The following is an 18674-nucleotide window of genomic DNA, read 5'->3' on the forward strand; positions in this document are numbered from 1 at the left end:
ATTTTCGTTTTGACTTTTTTGTGGATATATATAATATGTAATTCTGCTAAGTATGGATTGCTTTTTAAAATTTTTTTAAACTTCTTTCTTCTTTGACTTTTTTTAACTGTTAATCTCTTTAGTATGAGGTATAGATTTCTTAACCTTTGACAACATTATTTAGATCACAGCATTGGTAACCCTGGAATTCAAAAGGTGTAAGGAATAGCAAATTGGACATGCGGGCAGCATTGTTTTTGGCAATTGTTCATACATTGCGAGAGTTTTTTCAACAAATTCAACCTATTCTTAAGACATGTCAGTAGGTGACTTGAGGCATACAGGGCTGTGAAATAATTGTTTGAATCTCAAGTTCAGATTTTCAATATCTATCGTGAAGCATTTTGAAAGGTTGATGTCAATCAAGTCCAAGGCAAGCTGACAGATTCTAAGTACTTTGAATGGATTTATTTCTCAATATAAAATTACTGCTATACAATGGGCATGTAATATGTCCTTTTCAAAGTCTTTTCTTCCCAGTTAGTATTTTTTCTTTAGAAGTTTATTTATAAATTTATTATAAGTTATTTGTATTTCTGTCATGGCTTTATAATATATAGTGTATGTAATATATTATAAAATTAATTGTTTTCTGTGATGCTTACATTAACAAAAATCCATGAGATAGATTTTCTCAGTGAAGAGGGCTTGATTTATAAAACTGGATTCTAGAATTTACTGACAGTCATTCGGGCAAAAAAGGTTTCATGTGATAGGTATCTCAAAGAAGAAGCCATTCATCAGGAAAGCTAAGGGCATGCTGGATAAATTCTCTCATTCCACCAGAAGGATTCAAACTGTCTTTCTTAAATCTGACATATGAACCAGAAGCAAATCAAAATTGGGAAAAAAATAATTTTGACACACAGAATTCATCAGAGTATTTAAACAATTAAAATTTTACTTTACTTCAGAATAAGTTTACAGTTGAAAAATGATATTTACTAAAGCCACAACATCATTCATACCAGACAAAACTTTTATAGCAAAACCTTGGTACATGAGCATTAATTTGAATACTATATATGGATATAGAAGATATTTAAAAAACGGAAATGACGTATTCCAAAGGCTGTAATAGGCACAATATATATGCTTGTATTGGGTCCGCAAGCATTAGACTATCATTCATTAAGTGTGATCCAAGAAGTTGCAGATTTTTCAGCACTATGTACTGAAAAGATATAAAGGGATATCATCGTTATTCTGATGTTGAAAAAGCATGTACTATCAAGACTACAAAATAGGAGCAGCAAGCCAAACCAACAGACAATTCCTTAGATTTTAGAAGGAGTTACACGCCTATGGCTTTTTCATGTTCATTTTTGAGACTGGTTAGCAAGTCTGGTAGGTGGAAAAGAAGAAATTAATCTATAATAAAGCATTAAAGACATAATCTACAAGGCATCTGATATTTAACAGGTTTAAAGTTGGAAAAAAATTGAGTTTGATCTTAGAAGAAAATTGCAAGGTACCCATGTATTATATACCAAAAACCCCCTGCTTCTGCCCATCAACCTTTTGGTGCAAGAATCTCTTATGCAGAAAAGTAAGAGTTTTCAAATGACAAGATGGGAAAATATTTCAGATGAACAATTAGAATTCGTTTTTAGCAACTATAAAGAATATAGGTTTTCCAAGGACCAAGAAACTGAATTTGGTCCTGAATATGGAATTTTCTTATGTTTTTATAAAAGTGTGAGTTGAAATATGTATTCATGCTGACAGTGTATCCACACCAATGAAGGTGAACATGTGGTAAAAATAAGAAAAAATATTGTACATATTTCAGAGCACACTACTACTATATCATATTGAAATTATTCTAGAAGATAAAAATGTACATCTTAGATTCTCAAAGGTTTTATTTTTCAACTAGCAATTAAACATAAGTGTCGAAGCGAATCATGCAGTATTTTTAGCTATCAGTTACTGTGTTCATGATATGAGGGTAACAGGATTCTTTTTTTTCCCCTTTAAATCTGTAATACTCAAAAGCCATCATGTGGAACTAAAATCACACACAAAGGCAAATCAGGAAGACTCGTTAAATGCTTCAAATGCCCACGAAAGCATGCCAAAAACGAGGGCGTTCCTCTGGCACAGAATTGTTGGAGGCCAAAACTAAAGCAGTAGGTGCTACTGCGACTTTTAGCTCTTAAATGCTGCTTTTTTGTTTGTTTGATTGAAGGGATTCAGGTGAGGTGGTACGATCTCTCGGGAGTTAGCCCATAATTTCTGCAGGCTCAGTGACCAACTTGGATCCATCCCATGCTGTCTTGAACTGTTCAGGAACGGGAAATTCTCTCTGGAAAAAGGCAAGAACAAAGTTATTTAAACTAAGGCTTTCCTTTTGCTATCAGGTGGGAAGCTGATTTGTGCCACAGAGTGGGCAAAGAAATTCAGTTGAACTCAAAGTTGCATCAGGGAGAGGTCTTTGACACATGAACACTCAAATCTGTCATGTGTCAGCTCTATGACTGCGTTTCAGGGTCATCCATAAAGCTAGCATTCACTAAGAACCAGGCATTCTTCTAGTACAGGAGATAGATGAACTCAGCCAATCTCTCACAACAACCCGATGAGCTTGGTGTCGCCAACTATGGGAAACAGAGGCCTGACAGGTTAGGCAGCTGGCCCACTAGTAAACAGGGCAAGCCAGAATTCAAACCTTGGCAGTCCCTCTTACTCACTACTCTCCACCAAACGTTAACACGCACATGAATCACCCAGGGATCTTCCTACAATGCAGATTGGGTAGGTCTGAGGAAAGGAATGAGAATCTGCACTTCCTACATGCCCCCAGGTGATGCCAACTCCACCGGTCTCTGCAACTAGAAAGGCTTTACCCTAGAGTTACCTCTCTATTCTCTGACAAGTTATAAAAACATGCGCAGGGTGGAATGTACATTTGTTAACCCTTCACCATGTCACCATACTCTTCCCATGGGAAAATATACACATGCATGAAGAAAAACAGAATAAGTAACCAAAATAAAAGTGGTCCTAAATCTCTCCTTTCCCAGAGATTGGTTCTCCAGTTATTTCAGAAGAGGATCACAGGGGAGCCTTGGGCCGGGCTTCCGGAGCCTCCGTGGACGTGCTGGCCATGTGGTGCTTGCTGAGCCCCATGCCCAGACGACTGAGGATGTCTTTGCACAGGAGATGTCATATTTCAGTGCAACACACACACAGGAAGTATCTTCCTAGATGCAGGCTTCAACTGTTTATTTGGAAAGAAGCAATTTCTTCATTTTAAAGGGAAGGCTCTTGCTATAATGAGTGGCAAATTCTCTTTGAGTGAAATCTACAATGGAAAAATCTTCCAAGGAAGTAAGAAAGCCACAATTTCAGTAACCTGACGTGCATGTGTCCATGTAGCCAGTATCCCTTCTAGGGCTCTTCTTGATGAGTAAGTGAGGATTAGTGTTTGTTCTTAAGCAACAGGCCAAGTAGAGAGTGCTCCAGAGCTCAGGCACCTCTGCGACAGTAACTGCACAACGGCTGACCCAAATCTGCTCCTGGCAGAGAGGTCTGGCAGCAATGTGATGATGAGTCTTCTCTGGGAGGCTGATCTCTTTCAGTATGAAGCATCCCCACCATCCATTCCCACATTACAATGCCCATGGCCTCTGGGCTGTTCTCTGCCTCCTTCAACTGAAAACACAAGAAGAGGGCCGAGGACTGATACCTATAAAGGCGAGCCCTTACTTTTTCAGCATAAAAGCTCAGGTTTTGATCTATATTTTAGGCCAGTGGATCTCAATGTTGGCTGCACACTGGAATCACCCTGGGAGCTTTAGCCACTACAGATGCCTGGGTCCCTTGCCCAGGGTTCTAGCTTCATCAGTCCAGAGCACCCATCCAAGCCCTGTGCGCTCCTTAGTAGACCCAGTGCCACGCAGGGGAGCCTTCTGCTTCAACAGCTGCCACGGCCAGGCTCACTCCAGTTTCTGGCTCTCTCACTCTGAAGCTGTTCTGTTGGGCTGTAGCTCTTCAGTAGTTTTTTGTTTTTTTTTTCTCCGTGGAGAGCTCAAGAAAGGACTCTACTAAGCACAGGCATTCTTTTCCACTCAGGCCATCCAGACACCTAGTAGCGAAGCACAGCCTGAGGCTTGCGGAGTTTTGTTTTTTTAAACTGAAATGATGAATTCTAGGCTGCAATAGATGATATGTAAGCTGGGCAGAGCTGAGGAACTTACTGATGAGAAAGGGAGAACACGGCAGCAGTCCTGCTGTCTGCCTAAGGAGATCAACCTGCGTGTTCACCGCTGCGCAGCGCAGACGCCGATGATTGGCCCAGCTCACAGGTGAGCTGCCCTCTGTCAAATGTGTGCCTGCTAAGTTAACGTTTTCTCCAGTCCTTCGCTGGTTTACCGGCTCCCTGCACAGTAAGAATCCAAGGGAATTATTTAATTATTTTCCTCCTTCTCAGTAGCAACAATGAGAGGATCCGCCACGCTTTGTGATTCAGAAAATGTATTTATACCCCCTTTTTAATGTGTGAGTACGATATGTGCATGCTCCTTTTAGAAGCTGTTTTGTTGAGAGGAAATGAAGAAAATAAACAGCAGCAAAATCACTTAGGCTAGTGTTTCTCAGAGCGCTGTAGGATGGGCCGATGGCATCAGAATCATCTATGGTGCATGTTAAAAATCCACACTTTGGGGTCTCACACCAAGCCTCCCGAACCCAACCTGCAGGTGCAGGGTTTGGGAGCTGCCATTTTCATGAAGCTTCCCAGCCCATTCTTACACTGAGCCCGACAACCTCTGACTTACGTACACCTGCACAAATAAGTCTGTTTATTATCCTCTCTCCTCCCTCCCATTTTTTCCCTACAGCATTTCTCTCTCTGTCCTGTTTACCTCCACCAGAGCAAAGGAAAATATTTAGTCCTACACAGTAGGAACTCAGATGCATGCTATTTGCTAAAAGCTAGCCCACTAAGGCAATTATTCGTAGATTGCCTTGAGAATCTCAAATCCGAGAGTGAGCAGTCAAGAAGCTAAAAGGAGGCAAGAGACGTGGAAGGCAGCTCCCTGAATTCCTCTCCTGCCTGTGAATTACTCTACAAATAAAGCTCACAGGTTGGTAGTTGATTAATCAATCTCTAAGGATGTTAATAACGAAGGCTCAAGAAAAGTTGTTGACAGCCTTTTGAAAGGTACTTACATAATCACCATCCTGAGGGATAAGTATATTCATTTCAGATGACTTGGCACTCACAATTGCACAGTCTAATGCATCTTCACTGAGGTATATGTGGCATCCTTCTGTCTTATTAATGGAAATTGTTGGCACTCTCCCCATTACCTAAAATAGAAAAAAAAATCTGGGACCAAAGCTAAGGAAGAGAAATCACGATGCCCCCAAATGAGCACGATCTAGATTCCTTTTGGCATTAGCTCAGGCTTAACCAAGCCTTAGGATTCATTGGGTCAGAGCTGGGGAGGCTGGTTCATGGCAAAAGTCTCCAGGCTGAATAGGGGAGGCGTCATCTGGGGACAGAGTGAAAGGACCACACAGGGGATTCTCAAACCTCAGGGTCTCTTTCCTGAGAAAAAATGAAAGGATTAATTTGGAAACAGCTAGATGTTCAGAAAAAGCCTCACGACCCTGTCAGTGGATTTGAAACATATATTTGATTTCATGATAAAAGAAACAAGATGTATTTGCTTTCATTTGCTTAAAATTTTAGTTCTGACAAATCTCTACAAAACGTGGATTAAAACAAATACTAATATTGGCATGTATGAGTAAAATGATTCTTGAGTAAAAAATGAATAGATTTTTCCTGAACTTAACTAAGAAGTAAGAAACACTACTATTCTTTTTCTCAAAAGTTCTTTGCTGGATAAAAATCTCACTGGTTGAATTTGAGACTTAAATGAGATGCCTGGCCAGGTATTTTGAAATATATTCATTTCAGGAGCCAAAACTGGGGGCTTGGCTCAGGACATTCATTGTATAAAGAGGACCACGTACATGAGGAGGCAGTTCCTATGTATTGTTCATAAATATCTAAGTGCTAGAAAAATTCTGATCAGTTTTAAATTTCTCTTCTAGTCATTAGTTCTCAGACATCCTCCTTCCCCCAAGATCTCTATGAGGGCAGATCGTTCCCCCAAAGACCACATTAGAATTCTATAATTTCCCTTCTTGTAATGGTAATAAAGTGATAAGGACATCTCTTTTTTCACCCTGAAGAAAAGGCTGGATTGCAAACCAAAGAACAACTCCTGTTGATGGTGCAAATGATGTAAAGAATTCCTTGGGGTGAGTCTAGCCAGGTCCCCATGCTTCTCTGTTTTCTCCCCTCTCTCCATAGAAACTGGACACTGAGCTGGAATTGAGCTTCAATTTAAAAAAAAAAAAGGCAGAGGTAGTTCAAGGTCAGGTAAGCACAGAGCTCTGTCATAAATATAATAACACTGTACATATAGCTATATTTCAGAATGTGTCAGCAGTAACCTTTTAGTAATTTCTTTTTTTTTTTTTTCTAGAGATAGAGTCTCACTTTATCGCTCTTGGTAGAGTGCCGTGGTGTCACACAGCTTACTGCAATCTCCAACTCCTGGGCTTAGGTGATTCTTTTGCTTCAGCCTCCTGAGTAGCTGGGACTACAGGTGCCCACCACAACGCCTGGCTGTTTTTTTGTTGCAGTTTGGCAGGGGCTGGGTTTGAACCTGTCACCCTCGGTATATGGGGCTGGCATCCTACCCACTGAGCCACAAGTGCCGCCCTCTTTTTTTTTTTTTATTTAAAGGCTGGATAAGGGGATGTTTTGATAATGTCTATATTTGTTTTTTTATAATGATGAGGAGCATTTATATGCTGACAGAACCGCAGAAAGCCAACCTAGTGAAGGAGAGGGGTAAATTGTTAGTGAGTCTTAAGGAATTTGTCTAGGAGACAGAGTGGGAACATACGAGGCAAGCACGTTATGCTAGTATGTTTTGTTCATATTTATATATTGTTACATTAGGTTAAAAATGCTGAAATACCCTCTGTGTGTGAAAAGTCAACACAGGTTGAATATCTCTTAGCTGAAATGTTTGGGACCAGAAGTGTTTTAGGATTTAGGACTGTTTTTGGATTTTGGCATATTTACACATACATGATGAGGTATCTTGGGGATGGTATCCAAGTCTAAACATGACATTCATTTATGTGTGGTACATACTTCATGCACACAGCCTGAAGATAATTTTACATGACATTTTAAACAATTTTGTGCATGAAACAAAGTTTGTGTACATGAAGTCAGATGTGGAATTTTTCACTTGGGGTGTCATACTGATGCTCAAAAATTTTTAGATTTGGGAGCATTTTGGGTTTTTGGATTAGGGATGCTCTGTGAGTGCAGCAGGATTTTAAGAATAACTCTTGCGGGTTAAGCATTTTGGTCAGTACTGCATTAAAGTACGTAATAAACATGTCTTTCTTGGTAGTCTATGAACACCTTGAGAACAGAAATTGTTTCTTATCAGGAGAGCTGGGAATAGCTCCCCTGATGAATGACAGGTGATATGTGACCGTGCTCAGGCCAATACTCTTGCATTTTAGACATCTTTCTGTATTAATATTGTTTTTCTTGAATTTATTTCTCCATAAAATTAAAAAAATTTCCATTGTCTATATTACTCTTCTCTCCCCCATAATTTATACTATTTTCCTAGGATAGTTTTCCAAAAATAGGATTCTTAGGCCAAATCAGTAGGCCCCCTTTTTCCCCTTTCAATCTTTTAATAGCATTAGTGAGGTAAAATCTGCAAACATAAAAGTTACCCATTTTAAGTGGACAATCCAATGATATTGGATAAATTTACAGAATTGTGCAATCATTACTGCAACCCAGTTTTAGAACATTTCCATCAGCTCAAAAATATCCTTAATGCCCATTTATAGTCAGTCCCCGCTCCCCACCCCCAGGCATCCACTAATCTACTTTCTGTTCTTTTGTGTCCAGGCTGGCTGGCTTGCTTCCTTATTTATTTATTTATGAGATGAAGTCTTCCCGTTGTTGATCCTCATTGCAGTGGCAGCCTTTAATTCCTGTGTTCAAGCCATCCCACTGTTTTAGCCTCTCAAATAGCTAGGACTAACAGGCATGTGCCGCAATGCTCAACTAACTTTAAAATTTTTTGTAGAAACGGGGTCTCACTATATTGCCTAGGCTGGTCTCAAGCTCCTGGGCTCAAGCAATTCTCCTCGCTTGGCCTTCCAAAGTGCCAGTATTATAGGCTTATTAGCCACTGAACCCAGCCAGGTCCTTTTAAAACAAGACCTTTTAAAACAGGATCATTGCCTATGTAAAACACTTAATAAAGTGTTTGAACATTCACTTGGTTTGAACATCCAAAAGTTTGAAAAGCATTCAATAAAGTATCTCTTGTTTCTAAACAATACTGCCAAGTTTCTATCCTTCCTATCCAGGTAACCATGGTTTGTCCTAACAGAGAACATTTTTATAATGCATGTCTATATCCTTAAACATTTATATATTTTAAATATAGAAACATACACAAAATAATATAACAAAAACATAAATACGTCTATGTCCACCACCAGCTTTAAGAGAGTATTGCATTTTGGCTTATTTGCATTTTTTTTTTTTTAGGACTAAAATCTGACAGTATAGTGAAACTCCATCAATATCATCTACCAGCTTGTTCACTCAGTCACCTCCTGGCTTCACTGCCTGAATATAACTACTCCTCTGAATTTCGTGTTTATCATTCACTGGGACTGCCCATCACATGAGGTACCTAGGATGGCCACCTTGAACTCTCATGAGCATATTTAATATGTTTGTATTATTCTGCATATTTTTTAATCTTTACATTATACAGTTCTTGCCATTCTATAACTTGTCTTTATTGCTTAATGTTATTCTTAAGATTAAACTATTTTTATACATGTAACTGTAGTTCATTCATTTTAGCTACTGTACAGTATTCTGTTGGTTTATTTATTCATGTACCAATTGGTGGACATTATTGGTTTATTTATTCATGTACCAATTGGTGGACATTATTGGTTTATTTATTCATGTACCAATTGTTCTAATTGCCATTACTAATATTTCAATAAACAATTTTACATGTCTCCTTGGCATGTATTTGCACTTCTTCAGCATATATACCGAAGAGTAGAATTACTCAGTCACAGGCTATGGATGTGACTTTATTAGATGGTGCCAACATCCTCTGCAGTGACTGTAATCGGTTTACTCTCCCAACACTGATGTATCAGAGTTCTTTTTTTTTTTTTTCTTTTTTTTTTTAGAGACAGAGTCTCACTTTATGGCCCTCGGTAGAGTGCTGTGGCATCACACAGCTCACAGCAACCTCCAACTCCTGGGCTTAAGCGATTCTCTTGCCTCAGCCTCCCAAGTAGCTGGGACTACAGGCGCCCGCCACAACGCCCGGCTATTTTTTAGTTGCAGTTCAGCCGGGGCCGGGTTTGAACCCACCACCCTTGGTATGTGGGGCCAGAGCCTTACCGACTGGGCCACAGGCGCCGCCCTATCAGAGTTCTTACTGTTACACTTCCTCAATAATTCTGCAGCATCAGACTTTAACGTCCAGGCAGTCTTCAAACTGCAGTTCCCATATGCATAAAATTCAGTTAACATAGCTCCTTGCAAAGTAAAGACAGTCTGAATGCAAAGTGGATGAGTGTGAAAAGATACATCTAACTGTGGAAAAAAAAAAGAGATACATCTAACTGTGGTATTAACATATCTACTTCTACCAGTTAGGTAGGTTATGCATATTTTCATATATACTTTTCAGCCACTTCAGTTTTTCTTCTCAAAATTGCCTTAATATTCTTTACCCATTTTTTTATTAGATTGTTAATCTTTTTCTTATTAATTTGTGTTAAATTCTTCATATATTCTGGACACAAATCCTTTTTGCTTATCTGCATTGCAAGTGTCTTTCTTCAATCCATGGCTTATCTTTTAATTTTGTATCATGTTTTCTTTTAAAGACATGATTTTAATTTTAATGGGTTAGATTGACCAGTTCTTTTCTTTATAGTTTGTGTGTGTGTGTTATGTGTTTTTTTTTTTTAGAGACAGAGTCTTACTTTATCGCCCTTGGTAGAGTGCTGTGGTGTCACAGCTCACAGCAACCTCCAACTCTTGGGCTTAGGTGATTCTCTTGCCTCAGCCTTCTGAGAAGCTGGGACTACAGGCACCTGCCACAATGCCCAGCTATTTTTTTGTTGCAGTTTGGCTGGGGCCAGGTTTGAACCCGCCACCCTCAGTATATGGGGCCAGTGCCCTACTCACTGAGCCACAGGCACTGCCCTATAATTTGTGCTTTTGATTCTAATTTCTTTCCTACTGAGGCCATAAAGTTTTTCTTCTATATGTTATTCTCAAAGTTGAAAAGTATTTCTTTTTATAATTGTGACTTAACTTTTAGGCATAATGTGAAGTTGGAATTTAGCATATTTTTTTTTCCCTTGGGGATAATCAAGGAACTGTCCTAAGATCCATTTCCATGTATGCATCCATCTATTTCAGGGCTTGCTAGTCTGTTTCATTAGTCTATTTTTGTATACTTCCAACTGTATAACATTTTACAGTGACTCAGTATAAGGTATTTATGTCTCTTCATCTGGTTCATCTTTTCAAATTGTTTTAGCAAGCCATTAGCCATTTCTTCATCAGAAATCCTTTTGAGATTTTGAGCTGAATTTCATGTAACATTTAATTTCTTGTTAAATAAATGGAACAATTGATAGTGATGTCTTTCTGTCCATTTATTTACATCTCTTTTGAGTTCTTCATTAATATCTCCCACTTCTGTTGTTTAATTTTTTTCCTAGGTACATTACAGTTTTGTTGCTATTTTAATCTTATTTTCTATTACATTTTCTCAAGCTTATTTGTGGTGTAAAGAAATGTAATTCAAACATCTTGCTGAATGTTTCTTTAGCCTTATAGTTTGTCAAATCTCTTGGATTTTATATAAAGGCAATCATTTTGTTGGCAAATAAAGACATTTTTGTCTCTTCCTTTTTCAACTTAGTAGCTCTCAATTATTTCTCAATTATTTTTCCTATCTTATTGCACAAGTTAAAACCTTTAATGCATTATTGAACAGAAGCAATGACAGAAGGAATTCTCGTTTCTAATGTTAATGGTAACTCTTCTAAAGTTTCAAATAAAGTATGACTTTTGCTGTAGGATTTTGATAGATACCCTTAACTTAGTTATAGAAAGTAGTAATTTTCTCTAATTATTTTCTAAGATTATCAGATATAGATATATCTATGATCTACATGTATTTGTGTGTGCATTTAGAAAATGAATGTAATACTGTAGTATAAAACTGTTCTTTCCCTTTTTTTTTTAAAAGACAGTGGCGGTGGGGGTGTCACACTATGTTCCCTACACTAGTCTCAAACTCCCGGGCTCAAGTGATATTACTTCACTGTTATTTCTAGTCTTGTTTTTAATTTAAAAAAAATTAATGTGAAGTGGGAGAAAGCCTGGACCTTTTACATAGGAACTCCCACCATCCAAAATAGCCCTTGAGAAAGTATGGACTCATTAGTAGGTTTCCACACTCATCCTTGAAGAACTAGGCTTTTTCTGATGATGAGCGATTTCCTTACCATGTCCATGCATAATACTTTGGGACAGTAAACTGATGCATGTGATGATCAGAAATACTGCCTTGTGCAATAACGTTGTCAGGATATCAGCTTCATGTGGGCAAGGATTTTTGTCTCATTTGCTTACTGCTATTTTTAGTATGAAGAACACTGTCTGGCATGTCAGATATGTTCAACAAATGTATGAACCACCAGGCACAGTGGCTCACGCCTGGAATCCTAGCACTTTGGGAGGCCAAGGCAGGTGGACTGCCTGAGCTCATGAGTTCGAGACCAGCCTGAGCCAGAGTGAGACCCCCATCTCAAAAAACAGTTGGGCGTCCTGGTGGGTGCCTGCAGTCCCAGCTATTTGGGAGGCTGAGGCAAGAGAATCACTTAAGCCCAAAAGTTTGAGGTTGCTGTGAGCTGTGACACCACGACACTCTACCAAGGGTGACAAAGTGAGACTCTGTCTCAAAAGTAAAAACAAAATAACTCCCAAATGTATGAACAAATGAACGAATAAATAAGCATATGCTACATGCTTAGTGGGCTTAGGCAAAAACTCACATATTAGAATCTAAGGTGTGCCCTGATGATGGTCAAGTTTCCCCATTTACAGAATGAATAATAAAGTATATGTCTGTGGGAATTACTTGGTTGCTTTCTCTTAAATGGTCTTCTATCAAGGAGTGGAATTCATGAAAAGGTGGAGGCAGAAAGGGGATTTATACTAAGCACTGAAGAGAATACAGAGGGCGCCAAAAAATGCATAAACATTTTAAGAAAGGAATAAACTGCATTAAAATTTTTTTTTTGTTGAGACAGTCTCACTCTGTACCTTGAATAGAATATGATGGTGTCACAGCTCACAGCCTCCTCAAACTCGTGGGCTCAAGTGATCCTCTTGCCTCAGCCTCCCAAGTAGCTGGGACTATAGGCACCCACCATAGCGCCTGGCTAGTTTTTCTATTGTTAATACTCAAGTCACGTTTGACTTGCGCAATTATAAGAGATAAAAGATACAATATAGAAGATAACAAATGTTGTCAAAGTATATCAAGTATTACAATTTTAATAGTTTATTTCTTTTTTTTTTTTTTGTACAGACAGAGTTTCACTTTATGGCCCTCAGTAGAGTGCCATGGCTTCACACAGCTCACAGCAACCTCCAACTACTGGGCCTAGGCGATTCTCCTGCCTCAGCCTCCCGAGTAGCTGGGACTACAGGCGCCTGCCACAACACCCGGCTATTTTTTTGTTGCAGTTTGGCCGGGGCTGGGTTTGAACCCGCCACCCTCGGTATATGGGGCTGGCGCCCTACTCACTGAGCCACAGGCGCCGTATGCCTTCTTTTTGTACCCTCTGTATATGAAACTAAATTGAATATTCATGTGTAAGAAATAAATGTATCCATAGAGATTCTGTGGCAAGAGTGCTTAGAATATGGACTGGAGAGGACCTTAAAACCATCCAGCTAACCTGTGCTTAATGAATTGCCCAAGTGCACACAAAGGTGAAGGCTGGGGCTGATTCCAGTGTCCAGGCCTCATGAGGCCCAGTGAGGACTATTTCCATTGAACAGACCAAATAAACCAACTTCTTAAATGACAGCAAAATGTAAAGTGTATAATCAAATGTACTCTTGATTAAAAGTGTCAGTCATGTCTTGCCCCCATAAAGTGTGACATGCTTGCAAGAGGGACTTTACCTAACAAATGCAATCAGTGTAACCTGGCTTATTGTACCCTCAATGAATCCCCAACAATAAAAAAAAAAAATTGTCAGTCATGAAAAGCCCAGTAAAGCAAAAGAGAAAAAGCTATAAAACCAGACTCCAATTTTAACATGCATTATTTTAAAATATTAGGTAGTAAAGGCTAGCTAATAATATGAAAAAAAAGTAATCAAAGATAGAAGCAATAGTTGCCAAAGGTACAAAATCCTTTAGCTCTTAGTGTATTGTAAAATCCCATCTGGCTAAATCGAAATTACTTACGGAATACAGACTTTCTTATGTTTTGCAAATTCAATTCCAATCCTACTTCCCAGTTTTTTGTTTTTCCCGTCATTCTTTTACTGATGATTTTTCTTGCTTTCTTTTTTTTTTTTGCCGGGGCCAGGTTTGAACCCACCACCTCTGGTATATGGGGCCGGCATCCTACTCCTTGAGCCACAGGCGCCACCCTCACTGATGATTTTTTAGACAAACTTTTCTTCTTCTTTATCCAGGACCAGTTTTTTCTGGGGGGGGGGAGGTCCCCTTTGGGATGGTGCTATTATGCTAGGAGACTCTTTTAGTAGTTTCACTTATGCATTAATTGATTCATCCCAATCACGCACTCATCAAACACTTATTGGACACCAAGTATGTGCTGGTACTATGCAAGTTTCTGGGACTGTAAGATTAATTAGCCGTCCTTGCAATAGAGATGGTAATCCTGTAAGTAATCCAGGCACAAATGGGGTGTATTACAAGAGACTGAAAAAGAGGAAGTAACACTGTCTAAGAAATAAGATAGGGCTTCGCAGAGGAGGTGATAACACAGTTGTATCTGAGGGAATGAGAATAGGAACATTGTAGGGTGTTTTTTAGGTGAACATAGAGGGCCCCTCTTTGCAAGCAGAATGGGTGGTCTGTGAGAAGCCATGGCCAGGTCAGAGTATGGCTGAAAGTGCCACCTACCTGGATTTGAATGTCCCTGGAGTTGATCACTTCTACAATGCCTACCACATTGTCGAACACCAGGCCAAACTTCTTACAGTTATCTAAAATCAAACAAACCAAAAAACCAAACTCCACTAAATACACATATCATGTTTATACAAAACAATTCATCGTATCAATTGCAGAGCCATAGTTCTGCCCTACCAATGGTAATGGAGTTTACTTTCCCTTTTATCTGGAGAGTTGATTTGTCGCATTTGAAAATGTAAGCCACTTGTTTCAGCTCAGTTTCTGAAATCACGAGGTCATTCCTGTCCTCTTGGTACTCCTAAAATTAAATTGGATACAAATTTTAAATATAAGGATAAATAAACTGAATCTACTGCACACTGAAATGCTGTGGAGTACAGCATGAATTATATATTTGCAATATGTTTTTTCTTTCAGAACCATCTCCTTACACATGAAAACACAGGTTTCATCTGGTCGTTTTGTAATGATGGGAACAGATGGGCGGCTGTTTGGAAGTGAGTTCGTATCCCTTTGTAGACATCAGGTATCAGCCACCCTGGCTAGCAAGTGGGGCTGGAGCAAGGGTGTGAGAGCTTTTTGGTGAGACATTGATGCTAAGTCTTGGCTTGATGTTGTAGCAAAATCTGCTGTCAAATAGGAGTCGGGCAAACAGGATGGTTAAGGGTCACAACAATGGTGTAAGTCCCAATGTGCTTGCAGGCCATGACAGCCTTTCCAGGGACTTTGGTCCTTAATCCTTAGGGAAGCCCTCTGGTTTGGCGGGGACCCCAGTTTTCACTCTCATTCTTAGTGTCTATGTCCTGCTTACACATTTAGCCCTGGTGGTGGCAGGTGGCAGCAGCAAGGTGCAGTTACATCAGTGATGCCATCTGTGGGTCTGGACAAAACATCCCACAGTAGGTGAAGATGGGGCATAGACCCCCCATTCACATGAGAATGGTTTCTCTCAGTGCCTGGTTTAAAGCTTATGGAAAGAGTTGTCAAGTAAATAAGAGAAGGTAGATTGGCAATTTCTGGAGGCTAGAGGGGAAAGGAATATTGTTTAATGGTATGGGGTTTTGGTTCTACAAGATGAAAGGAGTTCTGTGGATGGGTGGTGGTAATGGCTGCAGAACAACGTGGAATGGACCTACTGCCACTGGACTGTGCACTGAAACGTGGTTAATTGTTTTTAACGTTGAAGAAAAGAATGAGAACTAGTGAAAACAAAGTTTATGGAAGGATTCAGAAAATGCCCTGGATTGCATTCCAGCAAGTTGTTTTTGCCTGTCACTTAAGACCTTGAATCTTCAAGACTTTGGTAAATGCTTTAGCTGTTGGCCTGTTGGATCAAGTGTGTAGGGAAATAAAGCTTAAAGGGCTTCACTCACCACTCTCCATTTCTTTCCTTCCAGCTCGAACACAGGAGCATGTTTCTGAGGAAGATGAGATTTGGGAGACGTGGGACTTGGAGTGTGGCTTTTGGTTGGAGATGGCGTTTGCCCTCCTTGAGCCCGCAGGTTGGGATTCTTGTGTGTCTTCTGGTCATCTGTCACATGCCGGAGCCCTAGGAGGGCAACACACATGGGCATAATTTTATATATATGCAGAATGAAGTGTCCTTAACTTCTACCTCAACATGATATACAGAGAAAAAACAACAACAACAAACTTTTGGTAATGCTATTTTCAAAAGAACCTAGAGTTTTCTTAAACATGATGTGCTGAGTCCTGTGTAAACTTAGAGTTGATTAAAGTGTTATAAGTTTTCTTTTCTTTTTCTTATTTATTTATTTTTTTGTGACAGAGTCTAACTTTGTTGCCCTTGGTGAAGTGCTAGGGCATCATAGCTCACAGCAACCTCAAACTCTTGGGCTCAAGTGACTCTCTTGCCTCAGCCTCCCGAGTAGCTGGGACTACAGGCACCTGCCACAACGCCTGGCTATTTTTTTAGAGATAAGGTCTCACTCTGGCTCAGGCTGATCTCAAACCGGTGAGCTCAGGCAATCCACCTGTCTCAGCCTCCCAAGTGCTAGGACTACAGGTGTGCCATCGCACCCGGCTGTCATAGTATTTTTTTAATCTGAGGAACTTCTCCCTTCAGGAGAGAAGATGATAGATAAAAATTATACAAAGAGCATATCATCTCACCAAAAATTCTTTTCTTATGGCTAAATCATTGGACAGACATAGCCTAAAAGTATAGGGCCTTCCAGTGGGTATATATCAGAATATGGAATCAACTTTAGGGTCAGAAGTCCATTTCTTAACTTTGCAAATTAATTTCAGAGGCGATAGTGAAGCCAATTGGAGCCAGAGAAAAATTTAGAATTTTGGGTTCTTAGCTCCTAGCCCAGTAGGGAGGAACATTCATACCCTAATTCCTTATTATCTGTGCAACGCAAAAATACATGTGCACAAAGATTTGTCAACTAGACTACATTCTTTAGAATGCATATGATCCTGATCCTCATGTATTTTTTTAAATTTTATTTTATGATAGAGTCTCACTATGTCACCCTCGATAGAGTGCTGTGACATCATAGCTCACAGCAATCTCAAACTCCTGGGCTCAGGCAATTCTCCTGCCTCAGCCTCCTGAGTAGCTGGGACTACAGGCACCTGGCCACAATGCCTGGCTATTTTTAGAGATGGGGGTCTTGCTCTGGTTTAGGCTGGTCTCAAACCCATGAGCTCAGGCAATGCACCTGTTTCAGCCTCCCTGATGTATTTTAAATGTGTGTGTGTTTTTTTAAATTAACCATTCACCATTGAACATTAGTTCAATGATAGAATTCTTGGACAAGCCTATGCATTGCTTCAGGACAGAGGTGATGCTGTTTGTTGTTTTTATTTCACTGGCTCTTGCCCCCTTGGTTGTAGAGAGGATGCTGCAGCCAGAGCTTCAGAGGGAGAAGCGATGATGCAGCACAGTGGTGGATTTAGAACCCAGAGTCTCTGGCCTGTGCAGTGGCCTCCCGAGCCCGTCTGCCTGGACATGAAGAACACTGCAGGCTCCTGCCTTCCTGGCAGCAGCCTCCTCCCCCTCCATGCGGGGACAGATGAAATGGGTGTCCCTCACTGGGGGCCTGGAGCCAGAGGGAAACAGAGGCACCTTCAAGGTCTTGTTTTCTTACCTTTTGTAATCGCTTCTCCCTGGTTAAGCTGGGCAAATAAAGCTGAGCGTGAAGGAGAGGACTCCTCTTTTCTGCTTTCATTCTCAAAAGGGGGAGGTGGCCCTGGAGGAGGCGGAGGAGGAGGGGGTGGAGAAAGGCCAGGCCCGGAGGAGAGGACTGGGAATGCTGATGCTGCGGATGCCACCGGACCCTGCGAAGATAGAAGACTGGGAGTGTTGTAGGGAGACCGCAGCCCTCGCTGCGATGACACCTGAGAGATTCAGAACCTACTGCCAGGGAAGGAGCAGGGTTCAAACCTCACCAAAAGCTCCCCCAGGGCGTGCCTGTGCGTCCCAGATCTGTGTGGGAGGACCTGAGCCAAGGTGATCCACCTTAGCACAGGGAGATGAGTTAGCTGTACCACCTTCTAACCCAGAGGCAAACAAAGCCATATTCACAAGTTCTAAGGATCAGATGAATGAAACTGGGCCTTGGCCAATTTAGAATCGTAAGAAAAAAGTGGTCCAATTAATAGAAGGATTAGCTCTTTCGAGACACTGGAATCTACAAACACCAATGAGAGAGAGAGAGAAAAAACAAAGAGAGGTGAAAATAGTCAATGGTTTTTAGAAGTTTTTGACCTTTTTTGAACAGCTTAAGAGAAAGATACAGAGGCTCTCTGGAACCCATTTTCCAAATATGCCTCAACCCGACCCTCCAACAAGGCCCATATGTGACCTGGATGTTTGTCACACCCGCAGGTAATGAGGGCCCAGGACCCGTCTGACAGTTCATCAAATGCTGGTTGTTAGTGGACCAACTGGAAATCAAATTCCTCCTGAACAAGATCCATGTTTATTCTTATTTTCTCTGCTATGTGAAGTACAACCTTTGTCTTCAATATGAAGGTCTAACAAATTCAAATGGCAGCAAAGGCAACGGACAAGAGAGGGATTAGTTATGGTGTTTTGAAAGGACCACATAGACCTTAACATTGGTAGGACAGAAACACACACGTAAGACAGACTTGGAATATTATACTATCTTACTTTTATTTATTTATTTTTTTATACCATTTTACTTTTAAACCTTCAAGTAGAACTGCATCCCTGTGAGGAATTACAAGCTAGTTCAGTAGTCAGGAAACTTACAAAATTGAGAGTGATGAAATTCTGGCTTAGGCACATAAGTTTTCAAAACCAAATTCAAAACATAAAGCATAA

At 40.2% G+C, this 18674-nt stretch overlaps 1 protein-coding gene and 1 long non-coding RNA gene across 3 annotated transcripts in view; one reads left to right on the forward strand and one right to left on the reverse strand.

The window, feature by feature from the left end:
• Positions 1-922: 922 nt before the first annotated feature.
• Positions 923-18674, reverse strand: part of CAP2 (cyclase associated actin cytoskeleton regulatory protein 2) — a 187813-nt gene continuing 170061 nt past the window's right edge. For both annotated transcript variants that reach the window (XM_053602229.1, XM_053602230.1), the window contains 6 exons: positions 17473-17662; positions 15727-15902; positions 14528-14651; positions 14342-14424; positions 5215-5355; positions 923-2347 (listed from right to left, as the gene is read on the reverse strand). In XM_053602229.1, the coding sequence (XP_053458204.1) occupies positions 2264-2347; positions 5215-5355; positions 14342-14424; positions 14528-14651; positions 15727-15902; positions 17473-17662 (798 nt within the window). In that variant the 3' untranslated portion in view covers positions 923-2263. The remainder of the gene's footprint in view (positions 2348-5214; positions 5356-14341; positions 14425-14527; positions 14652-15726; positions 15903-17472; positions 17663-18674) is intronic.
• LOC128593879 (uncharacterized) lies at positions 2357-8815 on the forward strand. The gene is made up of 3 exons (XR_008382420.1): positions 2357-5129; positions 6250-6318; positions 8663-8815. It is a non-coding gene; the product is annotated as an uncharacterized LOC128593879 (long non-coding RNA).

This window comes from Nycticebus coucang, chromosome 9 (assembly GCF_027406575.1).
Source record: "Nycticebus coucang isolate mNycCou1 chromosome 9, mNycCou1.pri, whole genome shotgun sequence".
Lineage (NCBI taxonomy): Eukaryota > Metazoa > Chordata > Mammalia > Primates > Lorisidae > Nycticebus > Nycticebus coucang.